Source organism: Phycodurus eques, chromosome 14, assembly GCF_024500275.1.
Source record: "Phycodurus eques isolate BA_2022a chromosome 14, UOR_Pequ_1.1, whole genome shotgun sequence".
Taxonomy (NCBI): domain Eukaryota; kingdom Metazoa; phylum Chordata; class Actinopteri; order Syngnathiformes; family Syngnathidae; genus Phycodurus; species Phycodurus eques.
In genome coordinates this window covers 3,008,643-3,029,073 of record NC_084538.1, presented here as the reverse complement: position 1 = coordinate 3,029,073, position 20,431 = coordinate 3,008,643, and the positions used below count along the sequence as shown (strand labels likewise).

Here is a 20,431-nt window from a genome sequence, read left to right as displayed (position 1 = left end):
TGCCATCTCTTCTTGCTCACATCAGGTACTGCTTTACGCTTCTGTTGCACACGTGGCTTGCAAAAAATTCCCTCTCGGCTGCTCGAAATCGATTTCACGGGGGGGGGGGGGAGTCGCGTGCAATACTGCAAGATTTGGTATGAATCCGTTTTCGAGTAAATACACTGCCAGTATCGCTCATATGGATACTGATCTATTTCAATAATAAAGGGTGTGCATCATCAAATTACAAAATTTGAAATTCTTGAGTTTTTCCTTTGGCTATTGATCGAATACCAGCTTAATACCGCTGATACCAATATTTTATTCTTTTTTTTTAAATATAATTAAGCTGGATGCGTCATTAAATTGAAGAATGTAAACACATTTTCATGACCTTTCAGGTGTTGTTAGTGATTTGTTTTTTTTCTTTTGGGTACCGATCCGATATCAAGTAAATACTGGGCTGATGTTTTTGACAGTATATGTAATTAAGGTGGATGGATCATCAAATTGCTGAATCGAAATGAATTTCCATCACCTTTCATTGTTTTGTTTTTTTTAGCAATTCCTTCGTGTATCTGTCTGATACCAGCTTAATACAAGGCCATTATCACTGATACCAAGACTGATATATTTGCAAAATAAGAGGAACGTGTCATTAAATTGCTGAATCTGAACGAATTTGCACGAGCTCTTTCTGTTTTGTGAGTTTTCCTTCGAGTATCGATCCAATACCAAGTAAATACAAGGCCAGCATCACCGAGACCGATTCTATTTTTCAGTAATGAAGGTCCTTGTAAACAGCTGGTAGAAATCATCTTTGCCTCACTGATGCATTCAGGTCCCATTTGCAACGGACTGTTTTTTGTTTAAATGCCCAGTAAAAAGACAACTCGTCTCTCATTTGAAACAAGCCTGCTGCACAATGTTAAATGAATGCCTCACATTAATGTCAATCAAAACTGGCCATTAGAATTATTGTTTTGTTTGCTTTGTTGTTGTTGTTTTATTTCCCGTGTGGGGGGCAAAGATGGCAGCGTTACAAGAGGAAGTGGGCCCGCAAATGAACAGATGTGCTTCCTGGAATGATAGGGGAAACTCATCATTTATTATTATCACACATAAGGTAAACACGCTGGCTTTGGCCGTCCAATTCATCATTTCATTATGTTAGACCTCCTCCTTTGTTTAATTGGCTTTGCATGTGGAACAATAATTGGCAGGAGGGGATTTTCGGCCTGGAAGACGGCAGTTTGGGCCGCCGCCAAGTTAAGGCACGCCAGGAAATACAGATGGCAACACATCCTCTCTTCTTTTTTTATTTTCCTTTTTTGTCATACATTTTTACTCTCCTCTGTTTGCTTCCTCGCTCTCGTTTGCAGACATCAGGCTAATCCCGTTTTCCTCTTCTTCACTCTCCTCCTTTTTTTTTTTTTTTTTTTTTTTTTTTTTTTTACAGAATTATGGAATGAGGGCAGCGCTCCCGTCCTTGTTAATGAGCAAGAGCGTGATGAAAGAGCTTGATCTTGAACGTGCCATCTGCACTCACTCACTACTGCACACATGCATACATTGTATACCTTCGAGGGGAATTCTTTGCTATTTAAGCGCTCTCGGCTATGGCGTCAAATGTTAAAACCTGAGGAAAACGTTGAGCAAGAACACACATGCACACAGATCCAGATGCGGCCATGTGTTATTGCTGAATAATGCATGTGATGTAGACTTTATAAAAGATACATAGGAAGCAAGAGCTGGTCACCTTGTAACACGCAGAATGGATAGAATGGTGCACACACAATTATTAGCTGTGCATTGATGCTAAAACATGTCAGAAATTAAAAAAACAATGGGTCAACCCTCCTGTTAAAATGATGTTCCTATGGGTCAGTTTGACCCAGGCCATGTTTAATTATAAAGTGTCAGACACGGGGGACATAAACACTGTTTATATCCTATTTTTAACTCCATTACAAACATTTTTTATCACTATTTACTTAGTTACCCCTCATAGAGTACAGTTTAAGTGAAGAAATCATTTTTTCCCCATGGGTCAATTTGACCCAGGCCATGTTTCATCCTCCAAAAGTGTCAAAAAGGACAACAAACCGCAATAAACATTGTTTATATCTAACAAGTAACTCGATTACTAACAATTCCAATCAATATTTAGTATGTTAACTCTCACAAGGAGGATAATTCACTGTTTTTTTTAATGGGTCAATTTGACCCTGGCCATGTTTTATTGTCTAAAAGTGTCAGAAATTGGGGAGGGGGGCAATAAACACTGTTTATATCTCACTATTAACACTGCTAACAATTCCACTCAATATTTCATGCATTACCTCTCACAGTTTAAGGTTGATTGATTTTGATTTATTATTTTTTTCCTATGGGTTTTCATGATTCAAAAGTGTCAGAAAGAAACCCAAACCTCCAAAAACATTGTTATATCTCATTATCAACTCAATTACTAACAATACCAAACCACATTTAGTGCATTATCTCTCAAATGTCACGTTTCAAGGATAAGTCACTTTTTTTTCATTATCATTTCATTTCATGATTGTTTTTGTTTTTTCATGGGTTAATTTGACATCGTAGGAAAGTTAAATCATAAAAGAGCCAGGTAGATTCAATGTCTGAGTGTACTTATCCTAAACCAAAAAAAAAATACAAAAATAATAAAAAATGCAATCATACGTTTAATAGGCACACAAAGAGTGAAGTGTGGGTGAAGGGTAAATAAATACTGCCCTCATGTGGGGAGAATCAGCAACGCTTCTCAACAAAAGTGCGCGGCGTTCAAAAACTCAGGCCATCCTAGGATCATGACGTTTTTATTGCGTACACGCTCAGTGTCCTTTTGTCCTTCTTCCTTCCACCGCAAAACTGCTTTCACCCCTTCCTTTACCACCTTCCTTCGTTATTCCCTCCTTCCCTCAGACGCGGTTTTTATTTTGCACCCTTCAAGCCTTTATTTGCCTAAAACTACTTTTCTTCCTTCGGTACTTGTCCAATGCTTTTTTTTTTCTTTTCTTTGTTTTTTTTAATTAAATACTTTCCAGAAAAAAAGCCAAGTAGTTTGCCAGTGAACTTTTTGGCAGCCGCTCGTCTTTAGAATTTACATATTTCCGACGTCCCCTGAAGGCACCGCCTTTACCAAGTCGCGCGCGCGAGGTACGTACGTGCTCGTGTCCGAGAAGGAAGAAGCAGAGGCATCCGAAAGTTCCCAAGTGCGCATACCTGACTCGAGGAGGAGTTGCTGTCCCCGGTCCAAAACTTCGACGCGGAGAGGGTTTGACGGTAAGTAGCGACCGCCCTCGGACGACTTTATCTGCCTCTCGCTGCGTCCGTCGGCGTTGTTTGTTTGGGTGGCGGTGTCAGGGGAAAGCGGAACTAGCTTTAGCCGACTAGCTCCTGGTCGGCTCCGTGGGGCGACTTTGCTCGGATCCTGCCGGTCGTCGACCGCCACATTTTCGCACAATGTAAGTGACTTTTTAATCATTTTAAGTCAACCATTACTCGTGTTGGTTTGTTAGCGTTAAAACCGGCATACCTTTTATGTTGCCTGTCATTCATGCTAACGTCACCTGTTTGACAAGTCTTATTATTTATTTATTTGTATTTTTTTTCTCACGATATCAATAAACTGTTTGATTGGCACGTATGGTGAAGGATTTTCTTTTATTTATTTTGTAAATTTATTTATTTAATATAAGGCAGTGTTACACTTCTTTCCGGCTTCTGTCGTCTAGTTATCCTCCTAACATAAATTGTATCTGTTATTTAGTTTGTTTATGTGCGTGGTTAAGCTGCTAGACCCCCTCATTATTTCCTATCAATGACCGCAAATGTGGCAAAATGTGAACGTGTAGCCCCGGCCATTGTGTGCAAGCAAAGACGTCATTGTGTACTGCACGGAGATCTGGAGGAACAGGTTTGGGTAGAGGAACCAGAACTCTACACTTGGAGGACATGAGTCGGCACGTCCACCTTGGCCTGTTTCGCATTGCTTGTTATGAGAATCATGTGGGGGATTTCAATCCTTGTGTTTTGTTAATTATTATTATAAATAAAAGGCTTTAATTGTGTTTTTGAATTAAATTTAAAAAAAAAAAAATACACTAGTAATGCACAGTCATAGATGACCACAACTTAACCCTCCAAGCATTCTCCAGTTGTCTCGCATAAATATCGGCTGGGTGATATGGCATTGCAATAAAGTCGGCTTTGTTTTTCACACAAAAAATATGCCGTATTTCTAATTTTTATCCCCCAAAGGGTTCTTTGCTGTTTTGTAAACATCAATCAATCTACCACGTAGAATGTTCTATTTGACTTAAATTGCTTCAAGATGCAACATTCCATTCCAGACAAGCTACAGAATTTTTACTGATCGATTCCTCGATCAGCCAGGCTTGTCGCCCTTCCTTTGTTTTAATAAACCTACATGTACAACATTTTAGAGTTGAGAGTTCAGAATTTGTTGCCAATTACATTACAAGACACACAAGGATTTTGTCTCCGGTAGTTGGAACCACGGCAGTATAACAACAAACAGCCACTCTGATGAAATATACATTCAGGACATAAAAAACACATGTGGAGAGTCTTTGTGCAATGGAAGTGAACCACTAGTGTGGTGAAACCTGCCGAGCTGTATGCATTTTGAAATTGGTACTGTTCACGTGTGGTACTCTGAAGCATAGATTGTGGACCAAAACAAATTATTTTGAGTAATTTTGATGCTGAATTCTTTGGGATATTGTATGTTGTGAAAAGGGAAACTCTTATTAGAGGTTTGGCACCACATCACAAGAGATTAAGCCATTTATTTCCATGGTTTTTTTCCCCCCTCCATCGTGTGCCTAACTTCCTCATGAAGTGACTTTTTGATGTTAGAAAGGAAGCGTCTCTTTAAAAAAAACAACAATTCATAAATCATCTCGACAAGCAGACGCTCCCTTTTCCTTTTTGCTTTTTCCATTCAAAGTTCCGTCGCTTCAGCTTTTGACTCCAAGGGAAATGTTAGCAAAGGAAGTGGAGGCAGCTTACAGTAAGCAGAATTCCCTCACAGTTTCCTCGCTTCCCCGATGGCGTTGTAGTTTTTGTCGGTTAGGTGTCAAAATGCGACAACTGTTGCATTGCTTTAAAGGGAGGGGGAAGACGTTATACCAGCGACAACGGAGGAGAGCCAGTTGGGGCTTGCTAATGTCGTCCGATTACTTTTAGATGGACACAAACTGGCTTTCATGTGTCACAATCGGCCTGGATTGCATTTTAGCTGCGCTAAACCACAGTGATGCAGTAAAAGCTCACAAGACCTATAAACCGTTGGCTTAAAGCCATAAAAGAGTGAAGCGGCGAGATCACACAGGATGTATTAACTATGTCAAGATCCTTTCCAGTAAAAAAAATAAAAACATAAAAGGTGCCTTGTAATAGCATGAAAGTAGGGAATGTGTACACTAGAGTAAGTTTGAAGTTGCCTTTTTCAAACCACCGAGTACTTAAAAGCAAAATGGATTAAAGCATTTGAGTTATTTTCGTGTCCTAAATTACTTGCGGTGTAGCAGTAAGTCAAAAATCACAGTTTGGCATGTACGTTTGGGTTTAAGGAGGCAGTTCAGAACACATTTAGTATGGTAGGGGAAGAAAAATGCAAACGTATGATCTTTTGTGTGAATAGGAACAAATTTGACATATTTAATGAAGTTCATAATTAAACATTTGATTGGCCTAGAGGTGTTTTTCATACATTTTGTTAGTGTAATTATGACTTTACTACTGTGTTAGGGATAGACTACAATGTAATTCGACGAGTCCCTGTAAATGAAAGCTAATTAAATAAACCAAAAAATGCATACAATAAGGTTAAGAATACATATTTGATGAGATGGAATACCTTAGTCACAATGCTGATTTAACTTGAATCCTTTTAGAAAAGTGCAGCGTTAACAATTTGTTTTCCTTTTAGGAAAGGAACCGCAAGAATTTGAACAGGCATTGAACATGTTAACATGGATATTTGACTTCTATAGCTGTCAATGGCAGCGAATGTGTTAATGCATACCGTAGCTCCCTTTGTCACAACAGAAGAAACATTTTACTGCAGTCTCACGCACCACTGCGTGTACAAATAAGTTGGCGTGATGGTCGCGAGCCAGGAAGAGAGAGTAAAAAGACGTCACTCACAAGGCTAGGGCCCACCTTTTAAAAGCCATACATGCAAAGTCACAGATGCTACAGTAGTACATGAGGATGGTGACCCCAAGTGGACAAAAATAATACCTTCATATCACATTCACATTTTGTTTAATAATGCAAAATCAATTTTCATCCGATTACTCAATCATCCGTCCATCCATCCATTCTGCAAATATTTGGTAGCTAGCCCAAGTCGAGTGTTAAATTTCACACCCTTTGCACGGCCTTGCAGAATTAGTTGTGCTTTTTACAAAGTACATAAAAAGCTCTGTCTTGTGACTCGCTGGCGGCTCTTTGCACTCGTCATGATGCATCGGCATACATGCTGATGATGTGTTTCTAAGTTGTAACAAGCCCTTTAAAGTTTTTGTTGGCAGGCATCAGCGTTCAGTCTCATGACTGCGCTCCACGCCTGCAAATCGCTCATTGTTAGGAAAAGAAAACTCTTCGGCCTGCCTTGGTGTTCCTTGGTCGTTTATCCCCACCATTTTTGGTACCACCTGAGCAAGCCCTCAACATGCCTTTTTTCCCCTCTCATAACAATATTAAAACATTCATTTTCCCACAACTTCGGTTGTAGAAAAAGCAACCGTGTCTTTGGCAATGGTCTGCGCAGTGGACTCCGTGATTGCCTTCTGCTGGGCTCCTTTCTGTTCGCAACCGTGTTGTTAGTGCGAGCAGTGCACGTCAGCGCGCTTTAAAGTATGGGAGCCACGACAAAAATAGATTCAAAAGAAATAGTCCTGAAAAAGTGACTTCATCAAGGAATCACGCCAGCCCTACGTGCTTCTTTTTAAGAATATATATTTTTAGGTGCTTAACCTCCTATATAATCACTGCGCCGCTCTCTCACAGGCCGCAAAATCTCGAACTCTGTGCCACCGGAGGAGCGTCCAAATTGGACAGCAGCAAGATGGAGGACATGACAGTGGAGCAGATCACCGCCAGGGCCAACCAAGTGACTGACGAGGTAATCCGAGCCATTAGAAAGATGTCGCATGTGAAGGTGAAGGCATGTAGTCAAAATGTGCTGTAAAAGACTGCTTCCTCGCTGCGATAGTTTCAAATTGTCTTATTGCCGCCTTCGGCAGTGACAATCCTGCTAAACTGGGTTGCTCTCTCGTGTCAACACTATCAAGACATTTTGTTAATTGAACTGTCGTACTAACCAGGTACCTCCTGCTGTGCAAAAATGTCAGTCACACTGAGGCATTTGAAGACATTTCTTTCATCACAGGAAAATTCATAACTCAATTTTGAATTGCTGTAGCTTCTGTGTGCCCGTGCGTTCCAGAGAAGCAATGTTTGCTCTCGGTGTGAGCAAATAAAGACCCCAGGGCCTGAAAATCCCGAAAGATTAGACAAGGGAAGAAAGTTGGAAGTCGGCGCTAATCCTGAAGTCATTTTCAAATGTTTCCAAAAATAACGTCCAAATGTACTTAAGTGTTGCTCACTTAAATGTATTGTCCAAAGATCTTAAAAATTCCGCAGACACGTGAGCAACACACTTTCTTTGTAATGAAATTGGCACATTTCAAATTACAATCAGAGATCAGACTGGGAATAACTGTCTATCACTCTGTGGTGAAGGAGAGGAAGAAGTGGCCTCCATTCAGGTACACTGTTTGTAATGGTGATCACGTTTTGTTCATGTAAGGTGTTAAATTATATATATACGGCCTTAAAATAGTCTGAAAACATTACGAGTTTGTGAGTCTCATAAAAACGTTGGCTCCCTCTCGTGGTATGCAAAAGAATCACTTCACAGTGGATTCAACTTTGTTTTTTATTTTATTTTTTTTAAATCACGAACTGTACATTTGTTAAGTCCAGATCAGTCTTATTTAACTTAATACATTTGCATTTAATCTTTTAGGACGGTTTGTTTTCAAACATTTAGGTACAATTTGAATTTAACCTATGTGCAATACATTTTAATTTGATCATTTCAGTAGTTTTTTGCTGTATTCAAGTGGTGTTAATGTACAAACTGTACACATTGTTACAGTGGCTTACACTAATATGACATACTTTCTAGATTTACTTTCTGTATTTCAATGTTGGTCATTATGGTGATACTTTGAGCGCCAAGTTTTTTTCCCGAGGTGGTACTTGGCACAAATACTTTTGAGAACCACTGACCTGTCGTGAATAATAGAAATGTCATCACATTCCTAACCCTCCTGTTATTCTCTTTTGTAAAATGCTTATGGATTAATGCCTGTTTTACCATAAAGAAATATATATATTATAGATAACAATTGTTTTGTGACGATTGATAAATCCCAGCAATAAAATCAAAGAATTGTACAATATTTACAAAAAAGGTGTATGAATTAAGAAATTCCTGCTCCTCTTTTAGTATCAGTTTAGTATACAATAATAATTCTAAAATAAAAATAAAATGAAGCCATTGTAATTTTTGTTCACATTTAAAAAAAAATAATAATAATAATTTTTCTAGAGTAAAATTTAAAACCAGCAATGCAACAGGATGGTTCAACTTAGTGACTTTCTGTATACTCTTCAACAAATGGGCTCACTTCATCAGCCATTTACTTTCAAGCAGTGTGTGTTGTAGCACAATATATATGTACTGTATTGCAATATTTCCAGTGAAATTTGTGATAAAAGTTGGGCTTAAATCATCTGGTTGCGGCGTCATAGGGAAATCAATCAGAGCCCATAATCGTGCGTTTTGCTCCATCAATAACTATGCCCATGTGTCATTCATGTTATTTCAGTCTGCATTGAGTTGTGCTTATCACCTTTACCTTGACGACGCCATTTTGTAACACTGATGACTTGTGCCGTGTTTTGTGTGTGCCTGCGCTCTTATGATGTAATATTTTTCTGTCTCTTCCTCCCTTCTGCCTACGCCCGCTTGGCGGACATCTTGTCGCCTTCTGCTCAGTGGAGGTCAGAAATTAGTCAACTATCAATGTACGTGTATTGAGGGCGTAGGAATACATTTGGACATGTTCAATGTGGCGCTCTGTCAAAATGTGAAAAATAATGACAAGTCTTTCAGTTATCACTATTTTCTGTTATTTTAAGCGTGGCCCTATTGCTCCTTCAAGTCAAGTTGTTTCATCAACAATGTTTATTATAGTCAATAGTTTGCTAGAAATAGAAACGCAAGGGTATTACTCACCTGGACCGGCTGCATTCCAGGTCCTTGCATGCGCCTTGTTTTCCATTCCTGATACTTTGTCACCTGGCAAATGGGCGGCGTGTGACGTTGTGAATATTGTTCTGACAAGTCTGCGTCATATCGTCTTGTTTAACTATGTTCTATGCAAGCTAGAATCCAAGATAAAATGTGACCCTATTTTGTTTACAGTCACTTGAAAGCACGCGTAGGATGCTGCAAATGGCGGAGGAGGTGAGACAACCACTCACGTCATCATTTAGTGTTTCCTTGACTAAATAAACAAGCAGAAGCACATGAACATTTTTACATAATGTCCTCGTTAATTATGTCCTGGTGTCTCTTGTTTGCAGAGTAAAGAGACTGGTGTCAAAACCATAGTGATGTTGGACCAGCAAGGAGGTGTGTGCGTGTGTGTATGTGCTTGACCCGGGTTTAGCAAGACCTAAGTTGCTAATTGTAGGAATTGGGACTTGCTTGGATAAAACATAAAAGACTCGACGTTGACTCTATGACATGACTTTATAAGGCCTGCCTGATTTCATTTTCATATCATCAGTTTCAGAATGGTGTGCCGTTTGTTTGAAAGAAATGGTTTTTTGTGTGTGATGTGCGTCAACCCGGCAACCCACCGGTCGGCAGCGATGTAGGGTGCAGAGGCCACCTCGTGAAGCAAATTCTGTTATCGTGGACGGAGTGCGGAAGATTATTAAATTTGGTCGCAAGGATTATGCTTATCTTAAAATCGGAGAAAAAGACAAAAGCAACATACAAGGTTTGCAACTCAAAGATAAGAAATACATCATTATACTGTAACTTCATCCAGTAGCATAAAACCCCAAAAGACAGGTAAGCTATGTTAACTTCACAATTTAGCTTACTGGTAGCTGGTCAAATATTAGCTAAGCTAAATGTAGGTTGTGCTTTTAATTAAGATTGGTTGGGACCAGTATAAAATGTTAATTGTGAAAGTGTCAGAGCTAACTAGTGAAAGTAGTGCAATAAAGTGGCTTATGTGCGCGTATGTGTGTGACTGCTCTGGATTATATGACGTGACGTACGACTTTATTCCGGCCAAGATGTCTTTATACGGTGACGGTGGTTGACTCGGTGCGGCGTGCTGGTGTTTCAGAGCAGCTGAATCACGTGGAGGACGGCATGGACCAGATCAACCAGGACATGAGGCTGGCCGAGAAGAACCTGACGGACCTCTCCAAGTGCTGCGGGCTTTGCATCTGTCCGTGCAACAGGTACGCCTCTGCCGACATGGGGAAACGGCCCCGCTGTTGTCAATTAATTTAACCGGCGTTTACAATTGTGGAACATGGTGTGTGTCTCACCTACGTTGGCCGCCTTGTGGACATAAAAAGCAATAGGTTTCTTGCTTTCTTTTGGCTTCTTTAAAACATTTGAACAGAAGTGTTATTTTGACATCAAACATGGTCCTCTCTCTCTCTCTCTCTCAAAATATGTGAAACCGTAGGAACTTAAATGTCTTTTTTAAAACAGAGCCACCGAAGAATACATATATTTGTAATGTGAATGCTCTGTGGGCCGCATTAATTACTTTGTCCACCCTTGGACAAGACCTTTTTTTTTTTTTGTCTATGCGTGTGGTGCAAACGTACACTCGTAACCATGACAACCACTCTTCCCAAAATGCCCTCGCATTGAAGCCGAGGATTCTTTGACGATTACCAAAAGATGAGGTAGGGAAGGTGTGCGGCTTGCGCGTGGTTTACGCTGCCCCTCGCTGGTTGTGACGTGGTGTTCTTCCGCCCCACTGCAGGGTGTCGTCCATCGAGAACGACTCACGATACAAGCGCACGTGGGGCATCGGAGGAGGACTCGACGGCGAGAGCAACGGCGACGGTTCCAAAGTGGTCTCCAAGCAGCCGGCGGGGGTTCGCAACGGGCAGGCCGGCCAGGTCAACGCGCCACCGCCGTCTGGCCCGTACGTCAAGAGGTAACCGTTCCATTTTTTGGGGGGCGGGATTCCTGGAAAATTGTGGAATTTAGGTCTGAAATAATAAATCGATTAGAAAATAAACAAGTTGAATCACAATTTGTTGGTAACTTACGATGTTTGCTAATTCAATTTAGCCTACTACCGCTACTTGGAGCATAATGTAATGTCTCCACAAGTGGTCAAAGATAGAAGCAGCGGCCGGTGCACTTCAATGGAACAAACTGATGAACGAAACGCGTAATACGCATTCATACAGGAGCTGTTATGTTGCCAACTGACACCCAGGCCCTCGACGAGCAAACTGGCTAACATGCGCCAACAACGGCCAATTGCACTCTCATTCACTGACGTGTTATTAGGATTCCCACATCGTTTCCATGCAAGACACGCCTTACACCAATATTAGTAGCTTCAGGACGCTCGCCGCTGCACAGAGATTGGCTGCTGTATCCCGGTAGAACCTACTGCTTCCAGACGGGAAAAGGAATGTGTGACGGCATTACTTTGCCCTAAAACTAACCTCGGACAAATGTCATACATGTTTGGGATGGTCATTTCGTTACATCTGCGTTGCTTGCCCTTCCCGCGAGGCAGGACCCAATCATGTTGCAGCGGGGCGTGTCCTGCCTGTAAATCTTGGGAATCTTGGTTAAGCTTAACTGACGCACACGTCCGTCCATCACCCCGCCAGGCTCAGCCTTGTAAAGCATCTTGGCAAATGCAGTCCCAACGGTAGAAGTTCCAAAACGTTCATGAGCTGTTCATGCATTGAATTTATCAGGGTTTGGTTTTAACAATTTTAATTGACTGGTTGTATGTTTTTATTTTTTCACATTATTTGTTAAAAAGTATGGAATTTAGGAATTTCAACATTTCAGCATAACCAATGACGCCCGTGAGGACGAGATGGAAGACAATCTGAACGCCGTCGGCGGCATCATCGGTAACCTTAAATCGATGGCGGTGGACATGGGCACAGAGATCGACAAGCAGAGCAAACAGATCGACCGGATCACCGACAAGGTAACCGAGGTTTCTTCTTGGGAGTGATATTTGAACAGATACTGCATTCATCGATTGTTGCACCAAAAAAAAAAAAAATTGCTTTTAGGATATATATATATATATATATATATATATATATATATATATATATATATATAGATATAGATATAGATATTTTTTTTTATTTTATTTTTTTTCTCTCTCTAACGTTTGCCCCATGAGGGAAATTAAATTGTCACAGCAGCAATATTCACACATATCCAGTCCACTCATAATAATATAGAATCAACACACTCTAAGACGAAAACAAAGCGTATTATTACTTGAGGAAGGATTAAAATATAATTAAGTATTATTCAAAAATGATTAATGTATTTTCGCGACCATACCGTATTAAAATGCGCAGTCTCAGTTAAGGGGTCTATTTCTGTATTTAACACGCGCTAACTTAAAACATACGGTAACATGCATGCTAGCCTATGTTTTTAAAAAGGCAGCAGGAGCAAAACTGATTTCGCTTGTACTTTATTGAAGTACTCGTTATTTTTTGATCAATCCTCATCCACAAATCCACCAAAGTCCTCATCTTCTGTATGGGAAATGAACAGCTGTTCGGCAATGATGCCGGCTTTCGCGAAAGCTCCGACAACAGTCAAAGCAGATACCTTAGCCCAGGCGTCCACTCGCGAACTGTGGATTCGTTGATCTTGAATTCACTCGCGCCTGCTCACTTCCCATGTTCCTCTGCGTAACTGATAGCTTGCAGTTTATAAACTGTGCTTCGTAAACATGTCTCTTCGGAGTTACCATTTTCGGGGGTCCTTAGCCAAACCGATGTTGTTTTTGCACATACCGGCGCTATATACCTACTTGGGGCGTGCGTGCCTTTAGCGTTCTCTTTCACACGCACTTTTCCCCCTTTGACGTCCGCCTTTCCTCTATATTAGCAAGCGTGTCGGCAGGAAATGCTCCCAGTCAGTCAAGCGGAGCGCTCATCAAAGTCACACAACAACATTTACAGATTTTGGAACTCGGTGCACACATAAGGCGCATTATTATTAAACATTATTCAGTTCAGATTTCGTGAAAATACAGTACATGGGAAAAAATATATATATACATGTCCTCAGCTATTTTCTTAAAAAATATGATTCTTGGATGATTATAGCTTTTTTTTTTTTTTTTCCCTCCTGAAAATTCCGACTATTCTTGTAGGGTTCGAATATTTTTTCGTCCACTTTTGTTTCTCCCAAAAATATGACTCATGATAGCGCGCACAGAAATGTGATCAAGGATCGTTTTGATGAAAAACGTCAAACAAAGAAACTTCAGTTTTTACTTGGCCAGTCGTCCGACTCGGCCATCTTCCCGGCCCACATGTACCTGGTCGGCCGTCTCCCATTTGAACATGTTGTATTCTTTTAATGAACAGCATCTAAATGTGTAATAATGTTGCGCCACTCACTATTTTGTTTTGTCTGCTTCCAGGCGGACATGAACAAAACGCGCATCGGCGAAGCCAACCAGAGAGCCACCAAGCTCCTCAACTAACAAGCAGCTTTCTTCATCGACCCCCCCCCCCCCACACACACACACACACACACACATACAACCTTATCACAACCACGCAAGAACACACAATCGTCTTGCTGTGTTGGGAGATGAATAGAAAACAGATACAGGACCGGTGAAAGGTTTGGATGTCTCTAAAAGCAGCTTTGTCACACACACGTATAGTACATGCATGCCTCATCACAGCCACGCAAGAACACACAATCATCTCTCTATGCAGAGCGCTGAATAATGGGACCAGTCAGTAGACCGGTCTTCTCTTTTAAAAGTGTCTGTAAACTTTTGACTACTTTAAAAAAAAAAAAAAATGATCACCTCTTGATACCAAAACACATTAGGGATTTTTGTGTGGATGTGTTCTCCACACCGCTTTTAATCCTACACCCTGCACCCCATTGGCCAGCGCCTTATTTTATGTGTATAATTTTGAATGAATGCGTTTATTTAATTTTTCTTACAAGCAGAGCTGTGAATGAAATCGTCCACCCCTCGTCCCCCAATTTTACATTTCGAAATATATTTAATAAAAAAATGTACTTCAGCAGGAAATGAAATACCCGACATGGCCTTGCATCAAGCTAACGCTGCACCTAAAGGACAGACAAGCGGATTGTAAATATCCTTGTTAGCAATTAGCATGCTAGCATTCAGGTCATGTGATGTGCGCGGCCGCTCCCCGTGTAAATGTTCACTCAGCTCCTGACCTGAGAAGTTGCATAATGTTTAAAATAAGTTTGTTGAATTGTTTGTACTCAGTAATAAAGCTATTCCAGGTATGAATGTCATCTGCTCAATTCATTTTAATTTCATCCACAAGCACAGGAACCTCGCAAACAAAAGTCAATAGGTCACTTAACTATTTCCTGTCATCACACAATGAATACAAAAGACAGATTAGATGAGCTTGATTGGTGTTTTCCAAACAAATGCTTAATGTAGAATTTTTAAACCCCCAAATAAAAAAAAAATAAAAACATTCCCAGGTGAACAGAGAAGCTTCAGCAACCATTGTGGCTCTGAGCTCGGTGTGACTTCAAACATGAATGACAAATAAATACTTTGCAATTACATTTCCTCAAGAAACTGCAAACAGAGCATTCGAAAAAGCGGAGTGGTCGGCCTCACAATAGCACCAAATAACAAACATATTCAACATCTGGTTCATGTCATGCAATGGTGCCAGAATACTGCCACTGTCGTAGGAGTATTGGGGAACACATGAAAATCAAGTTTGATTTTTGTTGTACAAGAAAAAGAAAATTCCAGAATAAAGTTGTAATTGTAGCAAATGTCAAAACTCCCACCAGTCTGATACTAGAAAAAATAAGACTTTATGCCTATGACCTTTTTCTGTAAAAAAACAAAGTTCTCGCAAATTACATCAGTTTTTCCTGCAACATTAGGACTTAAATGTATTAGTGGACAGCTTTTTTTTTTTTCAAGCCAAAATTAGTAAAGTAGTAAACGTTTTTTTTTCTCCTCTCCCTTTATCAAGTTGTAATCTTGGTCAACAGTCCTGTATTTTCCAGGACAGATTTATTTTTTGAATAATTTTGTTGGATATGTTTGTAATTTTTTTCAACTTTATTGCGAAAATTTATTCTCATCATAAATTTATTGTAATTAAGTATTACTACAATCTTTTTTTTTATTATTTCAGAAAAGTTGAATCTTGATGCAATCTTGTCATTATGGAGAAAATAAGTTAAAGCTAAATACTCTTAAATTTTTCAAAAAAGTAAAATCATGTATTGAGTTGTATTTGTAATTTTTAATTTTTTTTTTTATCAATTATGAAAAGAAAAATCACTGTTTTCGAGTGAGAAAATTATTAATCTATTATATTTTGACATAAAACAATTCCCATTGCAGCAAAGTTGAATTTTTTCCCCAAGAAAAACATTCTTCTGTCTATTCCTCACTATACGTTTCTTTCTAGAGTCTGGCCTTTTGTAGTTGAGCACAAGTGCGGAGCCTGAACCTGTATTCAAATAAAAGTGGTAGACTTCTCCAGTTCACAACCATTGTGTGAGGCACGTGAAGAAACTTGCAAAGATAAAAACAATTCTTTGGTTGAGTGTAAAAAGAGCATTGCTGTGATTTCATTAAAAAAAAAAGCAACATTTGTGTGTTAAATACAAGCGGAAGAACCAATGTTGATATATGATGTAAAACAGCTCTTGACTGATCGGACGCACGAGCGATGTGCCAGGTTGCCACGGTGGTGCCCGCCAACCCCGAGGCCTCTCACTTCTTCTTGGCAAAGCGGCTGAACTTCTTCTCCTTGTCTTTCTTGGAGGCGGAGGCCGGCGGGGGCAGACTTTGGGTTCTGGCCGCCGAGGACGGCTCCCCGTCCGCCGCCTGTTCTTCGTCCGCGGGCGATTGAAGGGCCCTCGCCATGGCCTGGCTCCAATGTTGCAGGTCCTCCTGAAAGTCAACATCCAGAAAGCGAGCTCAAGACTCACGGGGGGGGGGGGATTTTTCTATGACATGATTTCAATTGTCATTCCAACTGTAATAATCACAGCTGATTTTATGGTCATACCTGTGGTTCTTTTTTCACTGCGACAAAATAGAAAAATCTTTTTCCTGGATTACTAAATCGCATTTACTTTACTTACTTACTTACTTACAAAGAAATTCAAATACTTAAACAAAAAAATCTGTTTTGTGTGTGTGTGTGTAAAAAAAAAAAAATATTTTCTCCCCTATTATTAACCTTTTCACAAATAAATATAATTTTGTCACCAAGATTAATACTTTTTTTCTAGAAAAAAATTACATGTAAAAAATAAAACAATTATAATAAATATGGCTTCCAAGTTTCCTCCTGTGGATATTTTTTTTCTTAAAAATAATTTGTGTTGGAATTAATTTATGCACTCACCTCATCTTTACACTGGAACAAATATTCACTGCCATCCGCAAGACTGAAAAAGAGGAGGTTGCCGTTGACGCGAGTGGTGAGATTTGTCGTTGACGTGACGTGACGGCGGAGTGCGTCCCACCGTAGTTTGGCCACGTGCTTCTTCTTCTTGTAGTTGGTCAGCAGCTCCCAGCTGGCGTTGCCCAGGGGCAGCGGTTCCTCGCTGTGAAACGTGGCGCCGTGGGCGGAGCTTTTGGCGTCTTTGTAGGCCGACAGCTGACCGGGTCTCAGAACGCAGTACAGGTTGTTCCACGACCTCCGCGCACATCAAAAAAATTGAAAAATCAAATAAAGTGACTTCATTCACATTAAGCAAGGATTTTATTTTTGCACGTTTGCGACTTTTTTCGATGAAGTTGCTAATTTTATAGTAATATTTATTATCTCATAACATTGCAACTTTATTCTTGGAGAATGATTTAAACAAACTTTTTTTTCCAAGATTTGTTAACAATTCCAACTTTTTTTTTTTTTTAAGATTATGTTTGAGGGGGAAAAAAATGATTTTGCCCCACAAGATAAGGACTTTTTCCACCTGTAAAGTAATTTTTTCGAAAAATGACTTTTCGCTCAAAAATGTTTAGTCTGAACAATGGAGAAAATAATAATCTAATGTTTTCCTCAGAAGCGTACAGTTCTACAAAATATGACTTTATCCTTGTAAGATTGACTTTTTCATGGATGTAATTTTTTTCCTCCAAGATACGACTTTATATGCCTAAAAATTTAATGTTAACACAACATTGACTATTATCTTCTAAGATTACATTTTTTTTATTGCAAGATTATGACAATTACAATGAATTGTTTTCTAAAAGCAAAAAATTGAAAATGTATGATTATTCTTGCACGATTACTTTTTCATATTATCTTCTAAGATTACATTTTTTTTATTGCAAGATTATGACAATTACAATGAATTGTTTTCTAAAAGCAAAACATTGAAAATGTATGATTATTCTTGCACGATTACTTTTTCATGCAGGATTCCAATATATATATATATATATATATAGTTAATATTTGGCTTGCTGGAAAAAAAGTCTGTCTTTGTTCTTATATGATTTTTTAAATCTTATTTTCTTTCTCCAAAAACAATTATATATATCTATTTTTTTTAATTATAAAAAAAAATTTAAATAAAAATTGACTTACAATTAAAAAAAAAAAAACGCAATATATGACTTTAGTCTCCCCAGCCGATCTGCACAATCACCACCAAATTGCAGATTACAGTTGGCGACTCACGCGCACATTTGACACGAAAAAATTGAATTGAAAATTGACCCTTGCAAAAATACTAACTCGTGGCAAAACAGAAAACTGCGCCCTCTGGTGTTTTGAATTGGAAACACCGTATTGAGGCGTTTTTTTGTTTGTTTGTTTGTTTGTTTTCCGGGCACACAACTTGTCGGTGGAATTTCTCATCTTGTAAAATTCCAACTTTGGTCACGTAAGGTGGTGACTTTTTCCCTTGAAAAAAAAATGAAGGCCGAAAATCTTACACCTGCTGAGTTCATTTCAAAGATGAAGCCCTCTGGCGGTACTCGGGGCGAATAAACGCGTCTTACCTATTGGAGGCCTTCTTCCCAGAACCCCCCACGTCGTGCTTGCGTCCCAGCATGCCCTCCTGCAGCACCGTCCAAGCACGCGGCGCCTCGGGGGGCTCCTCGGCCGCCGCCGCCGAGATGGACGCCTCCAACCCCGGCGAGCCGCTCCCCTTCATCTCAGACCCGGCGGGCGACGCCGCCTCGGGGATGCCCGAACTGGGCTCGACCGCTCCGGACTGGAGGAGATAAAACGTTAAGTTATGAAGGAAACGCCATCGAGCGGGTTTCTCCACGCACACGCTCACCACAGTTTCTTCCTCCACCGTGAAGAGTTGCGAAGATTCAGTGAAGCCAGTATCGTCTCTCCTGATTGGAAGAAAGATCACATTGTTACACATTGTCCCCTTCTGTCACCATGACAACACGAAGGTCAACCAACACTATCTCGATACAATCCATTACATGTATTTCTATTTTAATAATAATTATTTATATGACGCCTAATGTTATGTAACTGTAAATAATGTATAGAATAAATGTAAGAGAATATATTATGAAATTAATGTATCTTTACAATACATTTTTCATCTATTTGTGACAGTAAAAAAAAAAAAAAAAAAGGAAAATGACAAAATATATAATTACCAATTGCGGAAGAGTTACAGAAAATAGATCACATGAATAAAGGTGATAGAATTACATTAAACAAATAAAATTGAATACATGAATGAAATGAATAACTACAAAATATTTTAAAATGTGTTGAATTACATTAAACTTTAAAGGAATGTATCATACATTCCAATGGTTAAGTAATAAATAAATTCGGTTTTTTTTTTCAAATTAACAAATAAAATGAAATATGTAAGGTCATTAAATAAAATTAAGTCATTAATAAATTTGTCTTTAAAATAGATTTATCAATACATTTAAATAAAAGGAAGACAACTAAATAACTGAAAATGCCATAAACTAAATTAACAAATGTACTAAAAACATTTTTAAATAAATGAAGACAAAATGAATAGAATTTTCCATACATGAATCATTTGAAAATGAAATGTATATAATAAAAAACACAATTCAGTTTGAAGTCGAGTTTGTGAAGCCGTCGAGTCAACTTGTCTGCCGCCCCCGCCCAAACAAATGACAACCGAACATTTTTTTTTGGTTGTGGTTGTTTTGAAATGTCCTGAAGGGTTAGCATCGTACCTGCTTTCTTGATGGTAGCGCTGCTGTTCTCGTTCCAATCGCTCCATCTCCTCCTGCTGCTGCTGCTTCCTCAGCTCCAACAGCTCCAACTGAGCAACACAACACAACACAACTTTTTTTTGTCATCCCATTTTTTGTTTTTTCCCGGACCTCGGCCCGCGCGAGCTTTTTGTCGAGACGTCGGCCCGTACGGTGGTGAGGCGTTCCAGGGCCGAGAAGCGCTCCTCCCAGGCGGCGGTGGACTTCTCGAAGGCCTCGTGCCGCTTGAGCAGCTTCTCCACGTCGCCCAGCGACCGGCCGAGCTCCTCGCTGCCGACGTACGGCTCCTGAGCCGCCAGCCAGGCCTCGGCCACCGAGGCGTCGCGTGCAAACTGGCACACCTCCAACACTACGGGCCAGAAAAAAGGTTGCCCTCTGGGACCTAACTTCACTTTCCCCATTTCAAAACCAGTCTGAGTCGACGGTTTCAAACGTTGACGATGTCGCTCTTACAAAGTCGCAGCCAGTCCCAACGGTCGTCCCACTGGAGCATCATCTCCTCACGTTTGTCCCGCAGCTGCGTCATCTTCTCTCGGATCTTCACAAGAACAACAAGGCTTCAAAATCTGTGCAGAAAACAGCGATTTCGGACGGCCGTCGGTTGCGCGCGACCTCGGCCGAGTCTCGGTGCTCGCGCGCCAGCAGGGCCGCGCCCGCGTCGCTGCATTCCGTGAACTTGACGCCCCGCGCCTCGATCTCAGAGCGGATGCCCTGATGATACTTCTGCAGAAGCTCCACCGAGGACACGTCCCTGGTTAGAAAAATGGAAATACGAGAATTATGCGACACGATATCATGTAAAAATAGGAATGACA

General features: G+C 40.1%; 2 protein-coding genes across 9 annotated transcripts in view; one reads left to right on the top strand and one right to left on the bottom strand.

Annotated features, from left to right (window-relative positions):
• Positions 1-3,163: 3,163 nt before the first annotated feature.
• Positions 3,164-14,665, top strand: LOC133413210 (synaptosomal-associated protein 23-like). 2 transcript variants are annotated; one of them, XM_061697269.1, is made up of 8 exons: positions 3,164-3,288; positions 7,048-7,162; positions 9,536-9,577; positions 9,697-9,745; positions 10,476-10,593; positions 11,133-11,309; positions 12,191-12,335; positions 13,806-14,665. In XM_061697269.1, the coding sequence occupies exons 2-8, from the start codon at positions 7,106-7,108 to the stop codon at positions 13,866-13,868; spliced, it is 651 nt and encodes a 216-aa protein (XP_061553253.1). In that variant the 5' UTR covers positions 3,164-3,288; positions 7,048-7,105; the 3' UTR covers positions 13,869-14,665. The 2 variants fall into 2 exon arrangements, with proteins under 2 accessions (XP_061553253.1, XP_061553252.1); XM_061697268.1 differs by lacking the exon at positions 3,164-3,288 and adding an exon at positions 3,296-3,470.
• Positions 14,666-14,671: 6 nt separating this feature from the next.
• sptb (spectrin, beta, erythrocytic) overlaps positions 14,672-20,431 on the bottom strand; it is a 39,158-nt gene continuing 33,398 nt past the window's right edge. For 5 of the 7 annotated variants that reach the window (XM_061697263.1, XM_061697264.1, XM_061697265.1 and 2 more), the window contains 9 exons: positions 20,229-20,367; positions 20,070-20,154; positions 19,769-19,965; positions 19,578-19,666; positions 18,671-18,731; positions 18,388-18,601; positions 16,898-17,084; positions 16,777-16,819; positions 14,672-16,316 (listed from right to left, as the gene is read on the bottom strand). In XM_061697263.1, the coding sequence (XP_061553247.1) occupies positions 16,137-16,316; positions 16,777-16,819; positions 16,898-17,084; positions 18,388-18,601; positions 18,671-18,731; positions 19,578-19,666; positions 19,769-19,965; positions 20,070-20,154; positions 20,229-20,367 (1,195 nt within the window). In that variant the 3' untranslated portion in view covers positions 14,672-16,136. Of the gene's footprint in view, positions 16,317-16,776; positions 16,820-16,897; positions 17,085-18,386; positions 18,602-18,670; positions 18,732-19,577; positions 19,667-19,768; positions 19,966-20,069; positions 20,155-20,228; positions 20,368-20,431 lie in introns of all 7 variants that reach the window. The other 2 variants (XM_061697267.1, XM_061697261.1) reach the window with 1 other exon arrangement.